Raw genomic sequence first — 18,543 nt, 5'->3', positions numbered from 1 at the left:
TCTCAAAATTAGTTCTGTCATAGCTGAATAAGAAAATTTGTCCTGATAGTATTTTCTGTGTCTTTGGAAAAGCCAGTACATGTGTGGTCAAAAATTCCCTTTGGATATTAATGACATTTATTCTTCATTATTCTTCATGTGGTTAGCACACTGGACTCACATTCAGGAGGACGACGGTTCAGTCCCGTCTCCGGCCATCCTGATTTAGGTTTTCCGTGATTTCCCTAAAATCGTTTCAGGCAAATGCCGGGATGGTTCCTTTGAAAGGGCACGGCCGATTTCCTTTCCAATCCTTCCCTAACCCGAGCTTGCGCTCCATCTCTAATGACCTCGTTGTCGACGGGACGTTAAACACTAACCACCACCATCTGTTCTTCATGTATAGTGTTTTACCTTCGTGACTGAAAATGTAGGAGTAAAAGTAAGCTCGGAAGGAAAGAAGGAAGGAAGGAGGAGGGAGGGAAGATTATGCGTTGTGATGACTCATTGAAGATGGAGTGTTAACACAGACAGTAAAATGATGAAGATGAAATTTACAATGTCCACTTAAAAGAAATGTTTCTGGAATTCACTTTAATTCTGGTAATTTAGGGATTCATTCTCTCATTCGTACATTATGTCCATGAATCTCATAATGAAAGAGAGCCTTCAGGGATGTGGAATGAGTCAATTTATACATCATTTGGCAGAAGAAGCCACTGTTGACTGCCTCTGTAAATTTTACTAACAGCATGTTGCAACTGGTATTTATCTACTCACATTACTAGTCATGTGCTTAATTTGTAGAAAAATTTATTATTTTAGAGGCCAACAGTGCACTACCAGAGAAATACCCACTTTCAAGAAACCAGCCCTCTTCCTTCTACACTATTCAACTATGTTTTATCTTATAATTCAAACTAATTACCCTATATCTGTAATAGTAAACAAAATACCATTAGTAGTCTATAAACTAATCTGATAAATTACAGAAGGAGTAGCTAATAAGTATGCATTCACTTTAGTTTGTAACAATTTTAGGAAAAGGATAGTTGTTACTCACCCTATAGTGCAGACGCTGAGTCATGGATAGGCACAATACAAAGACTGCTAGAAATTGTGTTTTTGGCCAATAACAAGGCCTTCATCAGGAATAGACATGGCTGCTGTGTTACACTGCAACCAACAGCACATGGTGGGAGAAGCAACTGGGTGGTGGGGATAAGGAGGGGCTGGGGCGGTGAGGGGGAGGGATAGCAGGGTAGGGATGGAGGATGGTAAAATGCTGCTAGTGGGAGCATACATGGACAAGGGGAGAGAAGCTAGAGCAGCTAGGTGCAGTCGGGAGGTTAGGCTGAGGGCAGGGTGGGTTGGTGGGGGGTGGGGGGTGGGAGTGGGGGGGGGGGGGGGGGAATAGTGGTAAAGGAAAGAAGTAAAAAGACTGTGGATGCATTGGTGGAGTAGAAGGCTGTGTAGTGCTGTAATGGGAACAGGGAAGAGGCTAGATGGGTAAGGACAATGACTAATGAAGTTTGAGGCCAGGCGAGTTACGGCAACACAGGATGCATTGCAGGGAGAGTTCCCACCTGTGCAGTTCAGAAAACCTTGTGCTGGTGGGAAGGATTTAAATGGCACAGGCTGAGAAACAGTTGTTGAAATGGGTGACGTGCTCAGCAATGGGATGGTCCAGCTGTTTCTTGGCCATAGTTTGTAGGCAGCCATTCATGTGGACAGACAGATTGTTCGTTGTCCTGCAGAATGTAGCGTAGTGGTGGAAGCTAACCTTGTAGGTCATGTGACTCGTTTCACAATCATATGATCAACTAGCTAAGCTTCAACCACTGTGCTGCATTGTACGTGGGCATGACAACCAACAAGCTGTCTGTCCACATGAACAGTCACTGACAAACAGCTGGACCAAATCATTGCTTAGCACTCCACCCAACACGACGTTCTTCATTTCAGTCACTGCTTCACAGCCTGGGCCATCTGGATCCTTCCTACCAACAACAGCTTTTTCTGAATTGTGCAATACATCTTACATTCCTGTAACACTTCTGGCCTCAAACTATGTTAGTTGTTGCCCTCCCCCATCTAGCCTGTTCCCTATTCCCATTCCAACACCACACAGCCCTCTATTCCATCAATGCACCCAGTCTTTTTACTTCTCTCTTTTTGCACTTGCACTACCCCCCCCCCCCCCCCCCCTCTTCGTCCAACCTTCTGACTGCACCTATCTGCCCTATCCTCTCTTCACCTCATCCCTGCATGCTCCTACTAACAGCAGTTCGTCATCTCCCATGTCTACCTTGCTATCCCTTCCTCTCCCTGCCCCATCCTCCTCCATACCCCACCTGGTTGCCTCTCCTATCGTGTGCTGCTGCTTCTAGTCTGGCTTCAGCTGCCAGAGACTGAGATCATGTGTGTATGAGTTGCATTTGCATGTGTGTGTGTGTGTGTGTGTGTGTGTGTGTGTGTGTGTGTGTGTGTGTGTGTTTGTTTGTTTGTTTTGTCTACTTCTGATGAAGGCCTTTTTGTCCAAAAGCTCACTTTATGACAATTTTTTTGTTGTGTCTGTCAGTGACTCAGCATCTCCATTGTATGGCGAGAAGCAAGCATTCTTTTCATCATATTGTTATATTCCATCCTGGATTTTCCATTGTTTGATTTTACTTTAGTTTGGAATATTTGATTTGGGGTTTTACAGTTTTATTTGTGTTGCCTGCTGGCAACCTGTGAAAGACCCTAGACAGGGATGCATGGGCTGTATGAAAATCAGTTTTCCTTCAAGTAGTGTGGTTGTGTATTTCACAGTTCATCCCAAATTCATTTTTATCATTAGCCAAAAACACCATTAGGGAGTGAAAATGTTAGCATGTAAGTGTAAGGATCTCAAGATTCCTGGAGAGGCTTCTACATTATGTTTGGTTATCAACTTTACATATTATTTGCACTCCACACATCTGTGGGATAAGCACATTTATAACAGCAGTTGTGTTTATCCAAAATATTATAAGATACCATAGTGGAAGTATGCTAAGTATGCTAGTAATGCCATGTGTAGGTCAATGCAGTGAGAAACCACTAAGTGTAAAGCAGGCATAACTCAGTTTTATGATTAACTCGAATGAGCTAACTTGTGCTTGAAGCCTAGAAAATAAGCACAGTGTTTCATTTGGTGTGTGCCCATTTATCTCCATTTCTGGAACTTATATTTCAATTTTACTTTTTTGGAATTGCACAATATGAGATTTTGCAGGAAATAAGAGTTAATCTGTGTGCTGTGAGATAGTTTTCATTTCATTTCCTTTTTATGAGAATACATTACATCGTAATCCTTTTATTTTATTTGATGTTAACATCTTTTATCTATGGTAAGCTGACATGTTCTTTCACAACTCTTAGCACAGAATTCTTTGATGCTCTCCTATATTACCATTTTTGTGCAGAATGTACTCTTACTCACTACTGCCCAACATATGGGATATATTTTATGTAGAGAATTCTTGCAATTAGAGCAATTTACACCAACTTCAGATGCCATCATACTTTTGTGCCACTACTGTATGAAATACACTTTTCTTTTTATATTTGTGGAGGCATAGCTCTCATTCATTAGTATAATGTTTTGTCTGCATCATTCTTTCCATTCCTTCAGTATAATTGATATTGTACTTGAAGAAAAATCTAATTACTAATAGGCTATTTGAACTGCTGAAGTTGAAAATATTATAGTTGCAACATGATGTATTGAGCTATACAGTTCCTCATTGGCCATTATCTACTAAAATAAGGCTAACACAGTAGTCCACCTTGTCTTGAACAATGAACTTTAGTTCAAACACATATCAAGGCCTGGTGGGGAATGTAATTCAGTTGCTCCAGTCCTGGGTGGTACTGAGCAACGAGAGAAATGCTCCTTTGCGGCCAGATGGAGGGATTTTGGGATGTTGTGCGTGACTGGAAAGATAAGGTGTGGGAGGTCTGTTTTTGTACAAGATTGAGAGGATCATTACAGCATGTAAAGCCCTCAGTGAGACCCTCGATATATTTTTAAAGGGACCACTAATCACAGATGCGACGGCCGTGGGTGGGAAGGCTGTATGGAAGGGGCTACCTGCTATGGAAAGGGGGGCAGCTGTGGAAGTGGAGGTATTGCTGGTGGTTGGTAGGTTTGATATGGACAGAGGTACTGTTGTAACCATCTTTGAGGTGGAGGTCAACACTGAGGCAGGTGGCTTGTTGGGTTGAGTAGGATCAGGTGAAGTGAATGTGGGAGAAGGTGTTGAGATTCTGGAGGAATGTGGATAGTGTCCTTACCTTACATCATGGTGTCATCAATAAGTGTGAACAAGATGAGGGGTTCGTTTCTGGGAGTTTAGGAAGGATTCCTTTGTATGGTCCATGAATAGGTGGCATAGGATAATGTCATGTGGGTGCCTATAGATATATCCCAGATTTGTTTGTAGGTAATGCCTTCAAAGTAGAAGTAACTTTGGATGAGGATAAAGTTGGTCATGGTGACTAGGACGGAGGTTGTTGGTTCAGACTCCATTGGGCATTGGGAAAGGTATTATTCAGTAGTGGCAACTCCATGGACATTAGGGATGTTAGTGTAAAGGAGGTGGCATCAGTAGCGACAAGCAGGGCACCAGGTGCTAAGAGAACGGGAACTGATGAAAGTCTGTGGAGGGAATAGTTGGTATCTTTTATATTGGAGGTAGGTTGCAGGTGTTGCTGAAGGAGTTGGTGTAAGAGAGCAGGGACTTTCTCAGTGGGGGCGCAGAACTGACCACAATGACGTATCCTGAGTGGTTGGCTTTATGGACTTTAGGAAGCATGTAGAAAGTAGGAGTGTGGGGAGTGGTAGGCGTGAGGAGAGAGATGGGCTCTAGGGAGAGGTCCCAGGATGGGCCTAAGGATCTGAGGAGAGATTAGAGATTCTGCTGGATTTCTGGAATGGCATCACTGTGGCAGAGTATGTATGTGGATGAATCTGTCAGCTGGGGAAATCCTTCTGCCAGGTAATCATCGATTTCGAAAAAACAGTGGTGGATTATAAGGTTGGAATAGTTTTTGTAGGTGGTGGATTATGGTTCTATGTGTTTGTTTGAACACTGAGAGATTTGGGGAATGATGGTAAGTCAAGGTTTGAGGTTAATAAATTCTGGAAAGTTAACAGGGGGTGATTTGGGGGCAGTGGAAGTGGATCATGGTTTGATAGAGGAGTGAACTGAGTCAGACAGGGTTAAACATTGATCTTTGATTGAGTCTGATTGGTAGGGTTGGTGTTGTAAAAGTGTTTCCACTGAAGGAACCTGGAGTTGTGGTGAAGGAGAGAAGGTCTTTAACCCTTTAAGTGCCCTGGACATGTAAACGCATGTGCCTTTGTACTTGTCCTTGTGTGTGCTGAACATGTTTACGCGTGCCATCAGTCCTTCTACCTGGTATTCTGAACGTGTCTATGCCTAGAGTACCAGGTAGAAGCACTGGTGGCATGCATAAACACGTTCAGCACACACAAGGACAAGTACAAAGGCGAACATTAACACAACTAGAGCAGTTAAAGGGTTAACAAATTCTGCATGATTGAATTTGGGGGTGGGGCAAAAGGTGAAACCTTTGGAAAGGACTGATATTTCTGCAGGGCTAAGGCTTTTGGAGGAATGTTTCATGACTGTTTTTCAGGTCTGTTTAAGTTCTGGATTCTGTGTTTGGAGGGAGTTTTGGAGGGTAGCATAAATGTAGTAGGACTGAGAGACAGCTTTTGTCAGCTATGGGGGCCCATGGAGGAGTTTCGGAGGTTATTGAAGAGTTGGTGGCCAGTGATAGCCCAAGGCAGGAATAGGAACTGAGCAAGGTGGAAAGTTTTTTGAGGTGTGCTTTGTGCACGTTGCTGTAGGTCCTGGAGGGCAAGAGTTTGTGTGTATTATGAGACCAAGAAATTTGGGATTGCATAGCATGAGAATTTTATGGATGGAGAGAAGCTATTATTTTCGACATTTTTTTCAAACACAATTCCACGCTATTATGTATTTTTTGCATTTTCCTACCACCTTGGATCCTTGTTCCTTCTATCTGCATCAATACTTAAGTTTCATTATCCCTAGCCAGAACTCAGTCCAGAGTATTGCTCCTGCATTGTTGCTTACTCATGGAATCCTCCCAAACGGTCTTACCATCAAATTACTTCTCCATCTGTCACCATTCCTTCCATTACAATATCCATCTGTTAAGATTCTGTCAATCCTTAGCCCTCTCCAACATAGCCAAGCAAAGCCATAGCAATCAGGCCCAAACCTCCTTGCAATATCTCCTATCCATCCGTAAAATTCTCCAGCTATGCTCTTGGGTCCCATAACACACATTCATTGAAACTCTTTCCTTCCAGTACCTAGAGCAAAATGGACAACACCACCTCAAAAAACTTCAAGCCTGCTCAGTTCCTACTCCCGCCTCAGACTATCACTGCCCGCCACCTATACAATAACCTCCAAACCTCCTCCATGGCCCCTCATAGCTGACAAAACCTGTCTCGCAGACCTACTACATTTACACCAGCCTCCAAAACCCACTCCCACCAACACACAGACTCCAGAACCTGAACAGACCTGAAACACAGCCATGAAACTTTCCTCCAAAAGCTTTAGCCCTGCAGAAATATCAGTCCATTTCAAAGGCTTCACCTTTTGCCTCACTCCCAAATTCAGTCATTCAGGACGTGTTAAAGACCATCTCTCCTTCTCCACATCTCCAGGTCCCTACAGTGGAAGCACTTTCTCACCACCAACACTACCAATCAGACTCAACCAAAGACCAATTTTGAACTCTATCTGACTCAGTTCACTCCTCCATCCAACTATGATCCATCCCCACTTCCCAAAAATCACCCCTTGTTAACTATACAGAATTTTTTAACTTCCAACCTTGCCTCATCATCATATCCGAAATCAGCAAACATGCATACTATCATTACATTTGCAGACAGAACCACAATCAACCACTTAAAAACTGATCCTACCTGCTGACAAAGGCTCTGCCATTGTTGCTTTGAACTGCAATGATTACTTGGCAGAAGGACTTTGCCAGCTGTCAGTTTCATACACCTACAAACCCTGCCACAGTGACCCCATACCAGAAACCCAGCATTATCTCCAGTCTCTTCTCAAATCCTTAGGCCCAATCCAGAACCTCTCCCTGGAGTCCATCTCTATCCTCATCCCTACCACTCCCACCCTCCCTATTTTCTACATGCTTCCTAAAGTCCATAAACCGAACCACTCAGGAAACCCAATTTGGCCAGTTACTGTGCCCCCACTGAGAGAATCTCTGCTCTCATAGACCAACACAGACGACCCATTACCTGCAACCTACCCTCCTATATAAAAGATAGCAACCATTTCCTCCACAGACTCCCCATAGTTCCTGTTCCTTTACCACATGGTGCCTTGCTCATCTCTATTGTCCTCAGTCTTGATCTCCTCCTCTAAGATGGCTACATCAATACCTCTCTCCATATCAGACCTACCAACCACCAGCAATACCTCCACTTCCACAGCTGCCCCCCTTTCCATTCCAGGAAGTCCCTTTCATACAGCCTAGCCACCCATGGCTGTCACATCTGCGATGGTGAGCGGTCCCTGTCGAAATATACTGAGGGTCTCACTGAAGCCTCCCAACATTGTACAAAAGCAGATCTCCCATACCTTGTCTTTCTCGTCACCCACAGCCTCCAAAAATCTCAGTGTCTGGGCACAGAGGAGCATTTCCTTTGTGGCTCAACACCACCCACGACAGGAGCAACTGAATTACATTCTCCACCAGGGTTCTGACTACCTTTTGTCATGCCCTGAAATGAGAAATGTGCTGCCCACTATCCTTTCCACTGCTCCCACAGTGGCATTCCACTGCCCACTGAACCTACACGATATCCTCGCCCATTCCTACATAGCCCCTGCTTCCAACCCCTTGCCTTATGGTTTATATATCTGTATAATCTGTATAGGCTGTCATGTGTTACTGCTTGTAGTGTGACTTTAGCTGCCAGAGACTGTATGTGTGTGTGTGTGTGTGTGTATGTTTGTGTGTGGCGGGGGGGGGGGGGGGGGGGGGTTCTGTTTTTGACAAAGGTCTTGTTAGCTCAAAGGTCATTTTGTGACAGTCTTTTTGTTGTGTCTATCTGCAACTCATCATCTCCGCTATGTGGTGTAGTTATCATTAAATATTTTGCTCTATAATTTTGACATTTCTTTAATGTGTCATTATTTTTCTGAATTTATATCATGAGTGTTTGTTACCAAAATTGTTTCAAAATTTTTCACAATATTTTCATTATCTCTGACACAGATATTTCTGCAAAATTTAGAGGGGATGCCAATGTAAGCTGGACTGAATCGGATACAGAAACGGACAGTGATGGAAAGTCTCGTACTGTCTATACTACATATTCAGCACATGAAAACTACCTCATGACAAAAATGTACTTAGTTGGTGGTCCATGTAAGTATGTTTTACATATTTCCAATTACTTAGAGATATTGTTTATGATTAAATTTCATTTCAAATGGAAAATTAAACACAAGTCGTTACAAGTTACTGTATGTAAAGTGTTTTACTTATCAGGTGATTTGTAACAGGTACAGTCATAAGCTAACAATCAATATATTGTAGATGAAATTAAAAGTGCACATTCATACTGGGAGTACATTTTTCCCAGAGCTCTTTACCATTCAGACTTTCAGTTCTCAAATGGTATGAGTATGTGTATGTGTATGTGATAACTTTTAAGAGGAAGATGCATAGCTTTATTGCTGGCAGCAAAGCTGTGATCTGATCTTTATTTTGAAACAGGTTAAATAGACATAAAATTGGAAACTCCAGGTTGTAGAATATGAGTTTAAAAAGTAGATGTTTCTATTTTTACCTTGAATTTGAAGGTATCTTAAAACTGTGAGACCTTAAATTTTCCCGGCGAATTGAATGTTCAGGTTTGCTGCCGGGTGACGTCGTCGACCACCGCCGATATTTCGACAGGAGCACACCCTGCCATTCTCAAGTCACAAATGCAAAAAGGAAGCAATGTGCAAGGAAATTTAATACCTCGGTTCACAGAGGAGAAACAAGGAAGATACCACACACAGTAACCGCAAAGTAAACAAATCAAAGATAACCAACATCAGAAATGTCGATAGTTACTACACTCCTGGAAATGGAAAAAAGAACACATTGACACCGGTGTGTCAGACCCACCATACTTGCTCCGGACACTGCGAGAGGGCTGTACAAGCAATGATCACACACATGGCACAGCGGACACACCAGGAACTGCGGTGTTGGCCGTCGAATGGCGCTAGCTGCACAGCATTTGTGCACCGCCGCCATCAGTGTCAGCCAGTTTGCCGTGGCATACGGAGCTCCATCGCAGTCTTTAACACTGGTAGCATGCCGCGACAGCGTGGATGTGAACCGTATGTGCAGTTGACGGACTTTGGGCGAGGGCATATAGTGGGCATGCGGGAGCCTGGGTGGACGTACTGCCGAATTGCTCAACACGTGGGGCGTGAGGTCTCCACAGTACATCGATGTTGTCGCCAGTGGTCGGCGGAAGGTGCACGTGCCCGTTGACCTGGGACCGGACCGCAGCGACGCACGGGTGCACGCCAAGACCGTAGGATCCTACGCAGTGCCGTAGGGGACCGCACCGCCACTTCCCAGCAAATTAGGGACACTGTTGCTCCTGGGGTATCGGCGAGGACCATTCGCAACCGTCTCCATGAAGCTGGGCTACGGTCCCGCACACCGTTAGGCCGTCTTCCGCTCACGCCCCAACATCGTGCAGCCCGCCTCCAGTGGTGTCGCGTGAGGCATGAATGGAGGGACGAATGGAGACGTGTCGTCTTCAGCGATGAGAGTCGCTTCTGCCTTGGTGCCAATGATGGTCGTATGAGTGTTTGGCGTCGTGCAGGTGAGCGCCGCAATCAGGACTGCATACGACCGAGGCACACAGGGCCAACACCCGGCATCATGGTGTGGGAAGCGATCTCCTACACTGGCCGTACACCTCTGGTGATCGTCGAGGGGACACTGAATAGTGCACGGTACATCCAAACCGTCATCGAACCCATCGTTCTACCATTCCTAGACCGGCAAGGGAACTTGCTGTTCCAACAGGACAATGCACGTCCGCATGTATCCCGTGCCACCCAACGTGCTCTATAAGGTGTAAGTCAACTACCCTGGCCAGCAAGATCTCCGGATCTGTCCCCCATTGAGCATGTTTGGGACTGGATGAAGCGTCGTCTCACGCGGTCTGCTCGTCCAGCACGAACGCTGGTCCAACTGAGGCGCCAGGTGGAAATGGCATGGCAAGCCGTTTCACAGGACCACATCCAGCATCTCTACGATTGTCTCCATGGGAGAATAGCAGCCTGCATTGCTGCAAAAGGTGGATATACACTGTACTAGTGCCGACATTGTGCATGCTCTGTTGCCTGTGTCTATGTGCCTGTGGTTCTGCCAGTGTGATCATGTGATGTATCTGACCCCAGGAATGTGTCAATAAAGTTTCCCCTTCCTGGGACAATGAATTCACGGTGTTCTTATTTCAATTTCCAGGAGTGTATTATTCAACAGGTGAGGTAGCCCTAATTCTGTCCCTCTGTTTTTTGATGACGCTTATGTCACACACGCTTACAACAGCCGAGCAAATCCTCTATTGCAGAACATTGCCTCGACACTGGTCATCCTATGGAATACAACAACACGTAGATTCTGGCTTGCACATCCAGCTATTGGGATAGTGTTATTAAGGAAGCAGTTGAAATCAAACTATCAACAACCTTATAAACAGAGATAGTGGATTTTGTCTAAATGCTGCTTGGAATCTGGCTCTGTCTCTCATCAAAAAACAGAGGGACAGAATTAGGGCTACCTCACCTGTTGAATAATAGTAACTATCGACATTTCTGATGTTGGTTATCTTTGATTTGTTTACTTTGCGGTTACTGTGTGTGGTATCTTCCTTGTTTCTCCTCTGTGAACCGAGGTATTAAATTTCCTTGCACATTGCTTCCTTTTTGCATTTGTGCCTTGAGAATGGCAGGGTGTGCTCCTGTCGAAATATCGGCGGTGGTCGACGACGTCACCCGGCAGCAAACCTTTGAGACATACAGGAAGAAAAACAACTGGATTGAAAACTAGTGGACAGACAGAATTTTACGTGTTAGTCTGGACAGAGCCTCATCCACAAACTCAGAAGTAATGTTGAGAGTGCACCAAAGAAGATTAATAGAGACATTACTGTGCAGCGCACATTTCACACAAAACAACTGATACAGTCAGACAGCTCTTTAAAACCAATCTATCTTTCACTTGGATGTTTAGAAGACTCTATGTAGCCACTTATACCTTATGAGAAGTGTTATATTTTTCCACCCTGCAGATTCCATCTAAAATGAAATATTTTAACTCACACACTGTGCATGTTACTGTTACTCCAAGTACCTTTTTATAAGAGAGTTAAGTGACACTAAGCTACAATCAAAAAGTACAGTGCATAAGGCTCAACTGCACTTTTTATTTATAACCTTGCTCCAATGTATTTGCATCATGATTGAACATTTTCATGTTAGTATGAGATTTGTTGATATAAAGGTTACTGACCCCTCAAATTATGCTGTCTTTGCTTACAGCTACATTTACTAACAAGATTTTAAACTTTATTCAAAATGTTGGTTTCAGCTCAGGAGATCATACTTCCACCAGGAGAGCATATTTATAATTTTTCTGTTATACTACCAGAAAATCTGCCATCCTCATTTGAGGGGATAAATGGTAACATTCGTTACATGGTCAGAGCAAAAATGAATCGTGTATGGGCATTTGATGATACAGTTAAAGCTTTCTTCACTGTTTTGTCACATTTAGATTTGAATAAGGATCCCTTGGTCAAGGTATGTTTCATTACATTAGTGCACTTAAGCAGGTGGCATGGCATCATTAACTTAGTAGTATACTGTGTTTTGAATGGCTAAGCCATTTATTAAGGACACCATTATGTCAGATTCTGAAGATAACTTGTAGTGAGATACATTGTTTTTTTATATTTTCTATTATAGACATAATATCCTATCTTATTTTGTTCTGTTCCTGTACGAATACTTAATGTACATATACAATTACTAAATACTAGTATGACCTAAATTGGATGACAAAAATTAAGAATATTAATCTTGTAAATTAGCTGTGACATTAAGGTTAGTATGGAAAGGATAGATTTGCTACACACCACATAGAGTAGACACTGAATCACAGACAGATGCAATGAAAATAATACTAGAAATATTTAAGCTTTTGAACAAAGTGCTTCCTCACAAGGTAGAACTCTCACACATAAAAAAAACCTCTCATGAACATGGCTATTGTCTCCAGCCACTAGAACCCAATTGTGACTGTGTCTCATGTGAGCAGCAATCTGCTGGTGTGGATGGTGCAGGTAGGAACAGGTGTGGGGTAGGGAAGGGGAGGGATAACAGGTTAGAGGTATGGGAAGATGATAGTGTTGCCTGTTGGAGTGTGGAGGGACATGGTGGTGAAAGGTTAGGGCTGCTAGGTGCAGCATTGGAAGGCTGTGCTATGGACAGGAAGGAAGGGGGAGAGGGAAATGAAGGGGGAGAGGTAGAGAAGAGAAAAGGACTTGAAACTCAGCCAGGCAAGTAATAAAGATGTTTAAAAAGTTCAAGATACTCACAAAAGCAAAATGAAAAATAATGTTAGTATATTTCATCAAAATATTGGGGGATTTAAGAATAAAATTGATGAGCTTCTGCTTTGTTTAGAAGATATAGAAACTGAGAATGTAATAGATGTACTATGCCTGTCTGAGCATCACATTGTCGCTGATATGCAAAAGGTTAGCATCAATGGGTACAAATTAGCTGCACATGTAAGTAGAGATAATATGATGAGATGAGGAGTTGCCATATATGTCAAAAGCTTCCACAGCACAAAAAATGTAGAAACTAAAAAATGTTGTGTAGAGCAAAATATGGAAGCATGAGCCACTGAACTAAAACTAAATTATGGCACTTTCATAATTGTAACAGTGTATAGGTCCCCCTCAGGGAATTACCATCAATTTCTAGAAAACTTGGATGTTTTGTTGTGCTATCTGTCAGACAGGGGGAAGCAAATTATCATTTGTGGGGATTTCAATGTTGATTCCCTGAAAGAGTGTAATAGGAAGAATGACCTTGTAGTATTACTCAGGTCTTTCAATTTGAGCTCCATCATTGATTTTCCTACTCGGATAACAAAGAACAGCAGGACATTGATAGATAACTCTTTTATAGACCAAGATAAGTTTAAGGACATAAATGCTTATCCTGTTGAGAATGGTCTCTCAGATCATGGTGCACAGCTAGTTACAGTACATGACATAGCTCCATGCAGTATATCAAATCAGAATTTCAAAGCAGTGCATTCATTTAACAATATAAATACTGCAAACTTTAGGGAAAGCCTAAAGCAGCTAGACTGGGATGAAGTGTATATGGAATATAACTTATTTCACGATACATTTTTAAGGGTATTTGAAAATTGTTTTCCCAAGAAAATAGTTAGACATAATTCTAAGAAAACATATGAAAAACCTTGGCTAACTAAAGGAATAAGAATATCTTGCAACCGTAAAAGAGAACTGTATCTAACGGCAAGAGGGAGTACTGACCCCAAAATTGTTCAATATTATAAAAACTATTGTGCGGTACTAAGAAAAGTTATTAAAAAGTCCAGAAGCATGTGTATCATGTCTGAGATCAGTAACCCCGATAATAAAATTAAAGCAATTTGGAATATTATTGAAAGGGAAACAGGGCAATCAAGAGTACAGGAAGACTTTAGTGCCATAAAACTGAATGACAAGTGTACTAACAAACAATCATAAATTGGAAATATTTTCAATAATCATTTTTTAAATGTTGTGGAGAAAATAGGATCTAGATCTTCACTAGAAGAGGCAAGGTTTCTAATAGAAGAGGCCATACCTGTGCAGTTTGAAACAACTGTATTTCCACCAACCTCTCCCTCTGAAATTAGTAAAATAATAAACTCACTGAAAAGTAAAAGCTCTTACTGAATTGATGGCATTTCCAGCAAGATACTTAAAGCTTGTTTTCCATAGATAAGTAGGATTCTAAGCCACATATGTAATAGCTCTTTGGAGCAGGGTGTTTTCCCCGATAGACTGAAATATGCCATTGTAAAACCATTGCATAAAAAGGGGGATACGTCGGATGTCAACAACTATCGCCCAATCTCTCTTCTGACAGCTCTATCAAAACTTTTTGAGAAAGTAATGTATTTAAGAGTAGCCTCCCATATTTGTAAAAATAAAGTACTAACAAAATGTCAGATTGGTTTTCAGAAAGGCTTTTCAACAGAAAATGCTATATACGCTTTCACTGATCAAATATTAAATGCTCTGAATAACCGGACATCACCCATTGGTATTTTTTGTGATCTCTCGAAGGCATTTGATTGTGTAAATCATGGAATTCTTTTAGATAAGCTAAATCATTATGGCTTGAGGGGGGCAGTGCACAAATGGTTTAATTCATACTTAACCAGAAGAATGCAGAAAGTTGAAATAAGTGGTTCATGTAATGTTAAAACAACAGCTGATGCCTCAAACTGGGGGGGGGGGGGGCTATCAAGTACGGGGTCCCACAGGGTTTGGTCTTAGGTCCTTTACTGTTCTTGATATACATTAATGACTTACAATTCCATATTGATGAAGATGCAAAGTTAGTTCTTTTTGCTGATGATACAAGTATAGTAATAACATCCAAAAACCAAGAACTAAGTGATGTAATTGTAAATGATGTTTTTCACAAAATTATTAAGTGGTTCTCAGCAAACGGACTCTCTTTAAATTTTGATAAAACACAGTATATACAGTTCCGTACAGTAAATGGCACAACTCCAGTAATAAATATAGACTTTTAATAGAAGTCTGTAGCTAAGGTAGAATTTTCAAAATTTTTAGGTGTGTCCATTGATGAGAGGTTAAACTGGAAGCAACACATTGATGGTCTGCTGAAACATCTGAGTTCAGCTATGTATGCTATTAGGGTTATTGCAAATTTTGCTATTAGGGTTATTGCAAATTTTGCTGATAAGAATCTCAGTAAATTAGCTTACTATGCCTCCTTTCATTCACTGCTTTCGTATGGCATCATATTCTGGGGTAATTCATCGTTGAGTAGAAAAGTATTCATTGCTCAAAAACGTGTAATCAGAATAATTGCTGGAGCCCACCCACGGTCATCCTGCAGACATCTATTTAAGGATCTAGGGATCCTCACAGTAACCTCACAATATATATATATTCACTTATGAAATTTGTTGTTAATAATCCAACCCAGTTCAAATGTAATAGCAGTGTGCATAGCTATAACACCAGGAGAAAGGATGATCTTCACTATGCAGGGTTAAATCTGACTTTGGCACAGAAAGGGGTAAATTGTGCTGCCACAAAAGTCTTTGGTGACCTACCAAACAGCATCAAAAGCATGACAGATAGTCAACCAACATTTAAAAATAAATTAAAAGAATTTCTAGATGACAACTCTTTCTACTCATTGGCTGAATTTTTAGATATAAATTAAGGGAGGGAAAAAAAACTAACTTAAACATTAGTGTCATGCAATATTTTGTGTAATGTAATATCGTGTACATACATCTTTCATTAACCTGACACGTTCCACATCATTACGAAGTGTCGTATTCATGATCTATGGAACAAGTATTAATCTAATCTAATCTAAAGTGCACTGGTGGTTTGGAAGGCATGTGTGTACTTTGGTGGATCAGAGAGGTGGATAGGCAGATGGAGGACTGGGACTTCCGAAGTTTGAAGCCTGTGTGTGTGTTTGGGTAGGGGGGTTACAGGAATGAGGGAGAGTTCCTCCATGCGTAGTCCAGAATAGCTAGTCTTTGTGCAAAAGATTCTGATATCCCGATCGCACTGTCTGTGAGGCAGTCATTAAAGTGAAGCACACAATGTTGGCTGATATGTTCTCGTGGCCAGTTAGATGGTGGCTGTTCATGTGGTAGATAGTATGACAGTAGTCATGTTAGCTATTTAGTTAGTAAGTTAGTTACTTTCATGTTCCATGGATAATTTTGCACGATAAATTGTCGTGATGTGGAACAAGTCATTTTACATTCATATTGCAAATTAATTTATACATCTATTTGTACTCTAAACATCACCATATACAGATTGAGTTAGCAATTCCTACCCACCACCTTTTACGCATTACAAACATAGCAATTCTTATATGGAATAGGAGTTTTCAAGGAGAATATTTTTTAATTTATTTTCATATTTTACTTTGGTGTCTGTTAGACATTTTATATCACTGGGTAAGTGCTAAAAATTTTTTTTGTACTAAAGACAACCTTAATGTTGGGTAAGGAATGTCTTTTTTTTCTAGTATTGTAATTATGTACCTCATTGTTCCTTTAGAACTGTAGTCAATTACTTACAACAAACTACATGAGGGAATAAATATACTGTGAAGTAGTAGTCAGAATGTCCAACTCCTTAAACAGATGTCTACAAGATGATCATGGCTGAGCACCACATATTATTCTTACAAAATACCTTCTTTGCTAAAGATGGGTTACCCCAGAACATTATTCCATATGACATTACTATATCAAAATAAGCAAAATATGTCAACCTACTGATTTCTCTCCCCACAGTTTGCTATGATTCCAAGTGCAAATGTGGCTGAACTAAGGTGTCTGAGGAGTTCAAACATGTGGTTTTTTTTTCAGTTTAAATTCTCATCAATATGGGCACCTAAGGATTCTGAAATTTCCACCCAATATATTATTTCATCACAAAGCGTTACACTTATCACAGGTCCAGTACACCTAGAGGTGCAGAACTGAATATGATGTGTCTTTGTGAAATTCAGGGTGAGACCATTTGCAGAAAACAAGTCAGTGATACTTTTGAGAACTTCGTTCACCATTTCTTCCATTTCTGTATGTATACTGGGAGTGATTAAAATACTGGTCATCTGCAAAAAGAACTAATTCTGCTTGTTGTACACTAGACGATAGATCATACATATATGAGAAACAGGAGTGGACCTAACATTGAGCCTTGGGAACCCCATATGTGATTTCTCCCCAGTCAGAATTATGTCCATGGTTTCTGTTGGTTAAAATACTAGTAAGTACAACTTTCTACATTCTTGTGGTTAGATATGACATGATCCATTGGTTGGCTATTCCGTCAATCCCATAAAACTTCAATTTATCTAAGAGTGTACTATGAGTCACACAATCAAATGCCTTGGATAGGTCACAGAAAATACCTACCAGAGCTATTTTGTTATTTGATGCTTGTAATATCTGGTGTGTGGATGTGTAAATGGCATTGTCAGAGTAACCCTTTTGAAACACAAACTGTGATTTGCTGAGGATATTATTGTTGCCAAGGTGAGATATTATTCCAGAATACATCATCTTCTCAAAAGTTTTGGAAAATGATGTCAGCAGAGAAATAGGCTGGTAGTTATTGATGTCTCTCTTATCAAGTTTCTTAAAGAGGAGCTCAACAGTGGTATATTTTAGTCTCTCTGAAAAAATGCCTTGAGTTAGTGATGCATTTAATATTTTGGACAATGCTCATACACTTATTATATGGGAACAAATCTTTAGTACTCTATTGGAAACACCATCAAAACCAGAAGAGCTTTTACTCTTGAGAGAATGCATGATCCTCTTAATTTCAGAATGTGGTACATTCGTATGATATAATTTTATGAGAGTTACTTCAAAAGGATACAGCTCTCTTGGTACCTCTAAGGGTTCATTTCATATGCATTTGCTCTTCAAATCCTGTTTGATCATAGTTGAAAACAAATTCTGTCCTGAATGAGGGCATAATTTTGTTTATCTCATCTACAAAATTTCAGTCCAATTCCACAGTTTGCTGTGCATTGTCCTTTCTTAACTATCCATAATTTATCTTACATACTACACAGTCATGTTGCTGAGGACATATTCCAAATCTGTTCATGATAGTTTTTTTTAATATGCTGTGCATGATCTTCCATGTACGTAATTATGTTTAGTATCTGTTCCTTGGACAACAATTGTCCTTTATTATGTTTCACTGGAGATGGGATTTGTGTCTCCCTGTCTGACAAGAATAATGAAGTACATGGTTCAAAACCTGTTTCAGTATCACTTTTTAAGTACTTATTGTCATCATAGTACTTCTCATATACACTGTCCCCATAGTCAAGTGTATACAACACCACACATTCCACTGACTAACCTTGCAGAAATTCTAAAATTTCATCTGCCACTTCTTTCTCACTGTGCTAAATTCCTTAGGTTCCTTTCTCATGAAGTGTCAACTTCATCAATCATTGTTGTATATATAATGCAATTTTTGCTTTGTTTATCATTGCCACTGATCTGCTTTGCATCAAAACCACTAGCACTGTCTCAATGTTGGGAGTTACTCATCAACTAAGCTCT

At 41.0% G+C, this 18,543-nt stretch overlaps 1 protein-coding gene across 1 annotated transcript in view; it reads left to right on the top strand.

Annotated features, from left to right (window-relative positions):
* LOC126334587 (arrestin domain-containing protein 3-like) overlaps positions 1-18,543 on the top strand; it is a 101,635-nt gene that overhangs the window by 19,955 nt on the left and 63,137 nt on the right. The window contains exons 2-3 of the mRNA XM_049996978.1: positions 8,326-8,478; positions 11,719-11,930. Of these exons, the coding sequence (XP_049852935.1) occupies positions 8,326-8,478; positions 11,719-11,930 (365 nt within the window). The remainder of the gene's footprint in view (positions 1-8,325; positions 8,479-11,718; positions 11,931-18,543) is intronic.

This window comes from Schistocerca gregaria, chromosome 2 (genome assembly GCF_023897955.1).
Source record: "Schistocerca gregaria isolate iqSchGreg1 chromosome 2, iqSchGreg1.2, whole genome shotgun sequence".
Lineage (NCBI taxonomy): Eukaryota > Metazoa > Arthropoda > Insecta > Orthoptera > Acrididae > Schistocerca > Schistocerca gregaria.
The sequence above is the reverse complement of the archived record's forward strand: the minus strand, read 5'-3'. Positions and strand labels throughout refer to the sequence as shown.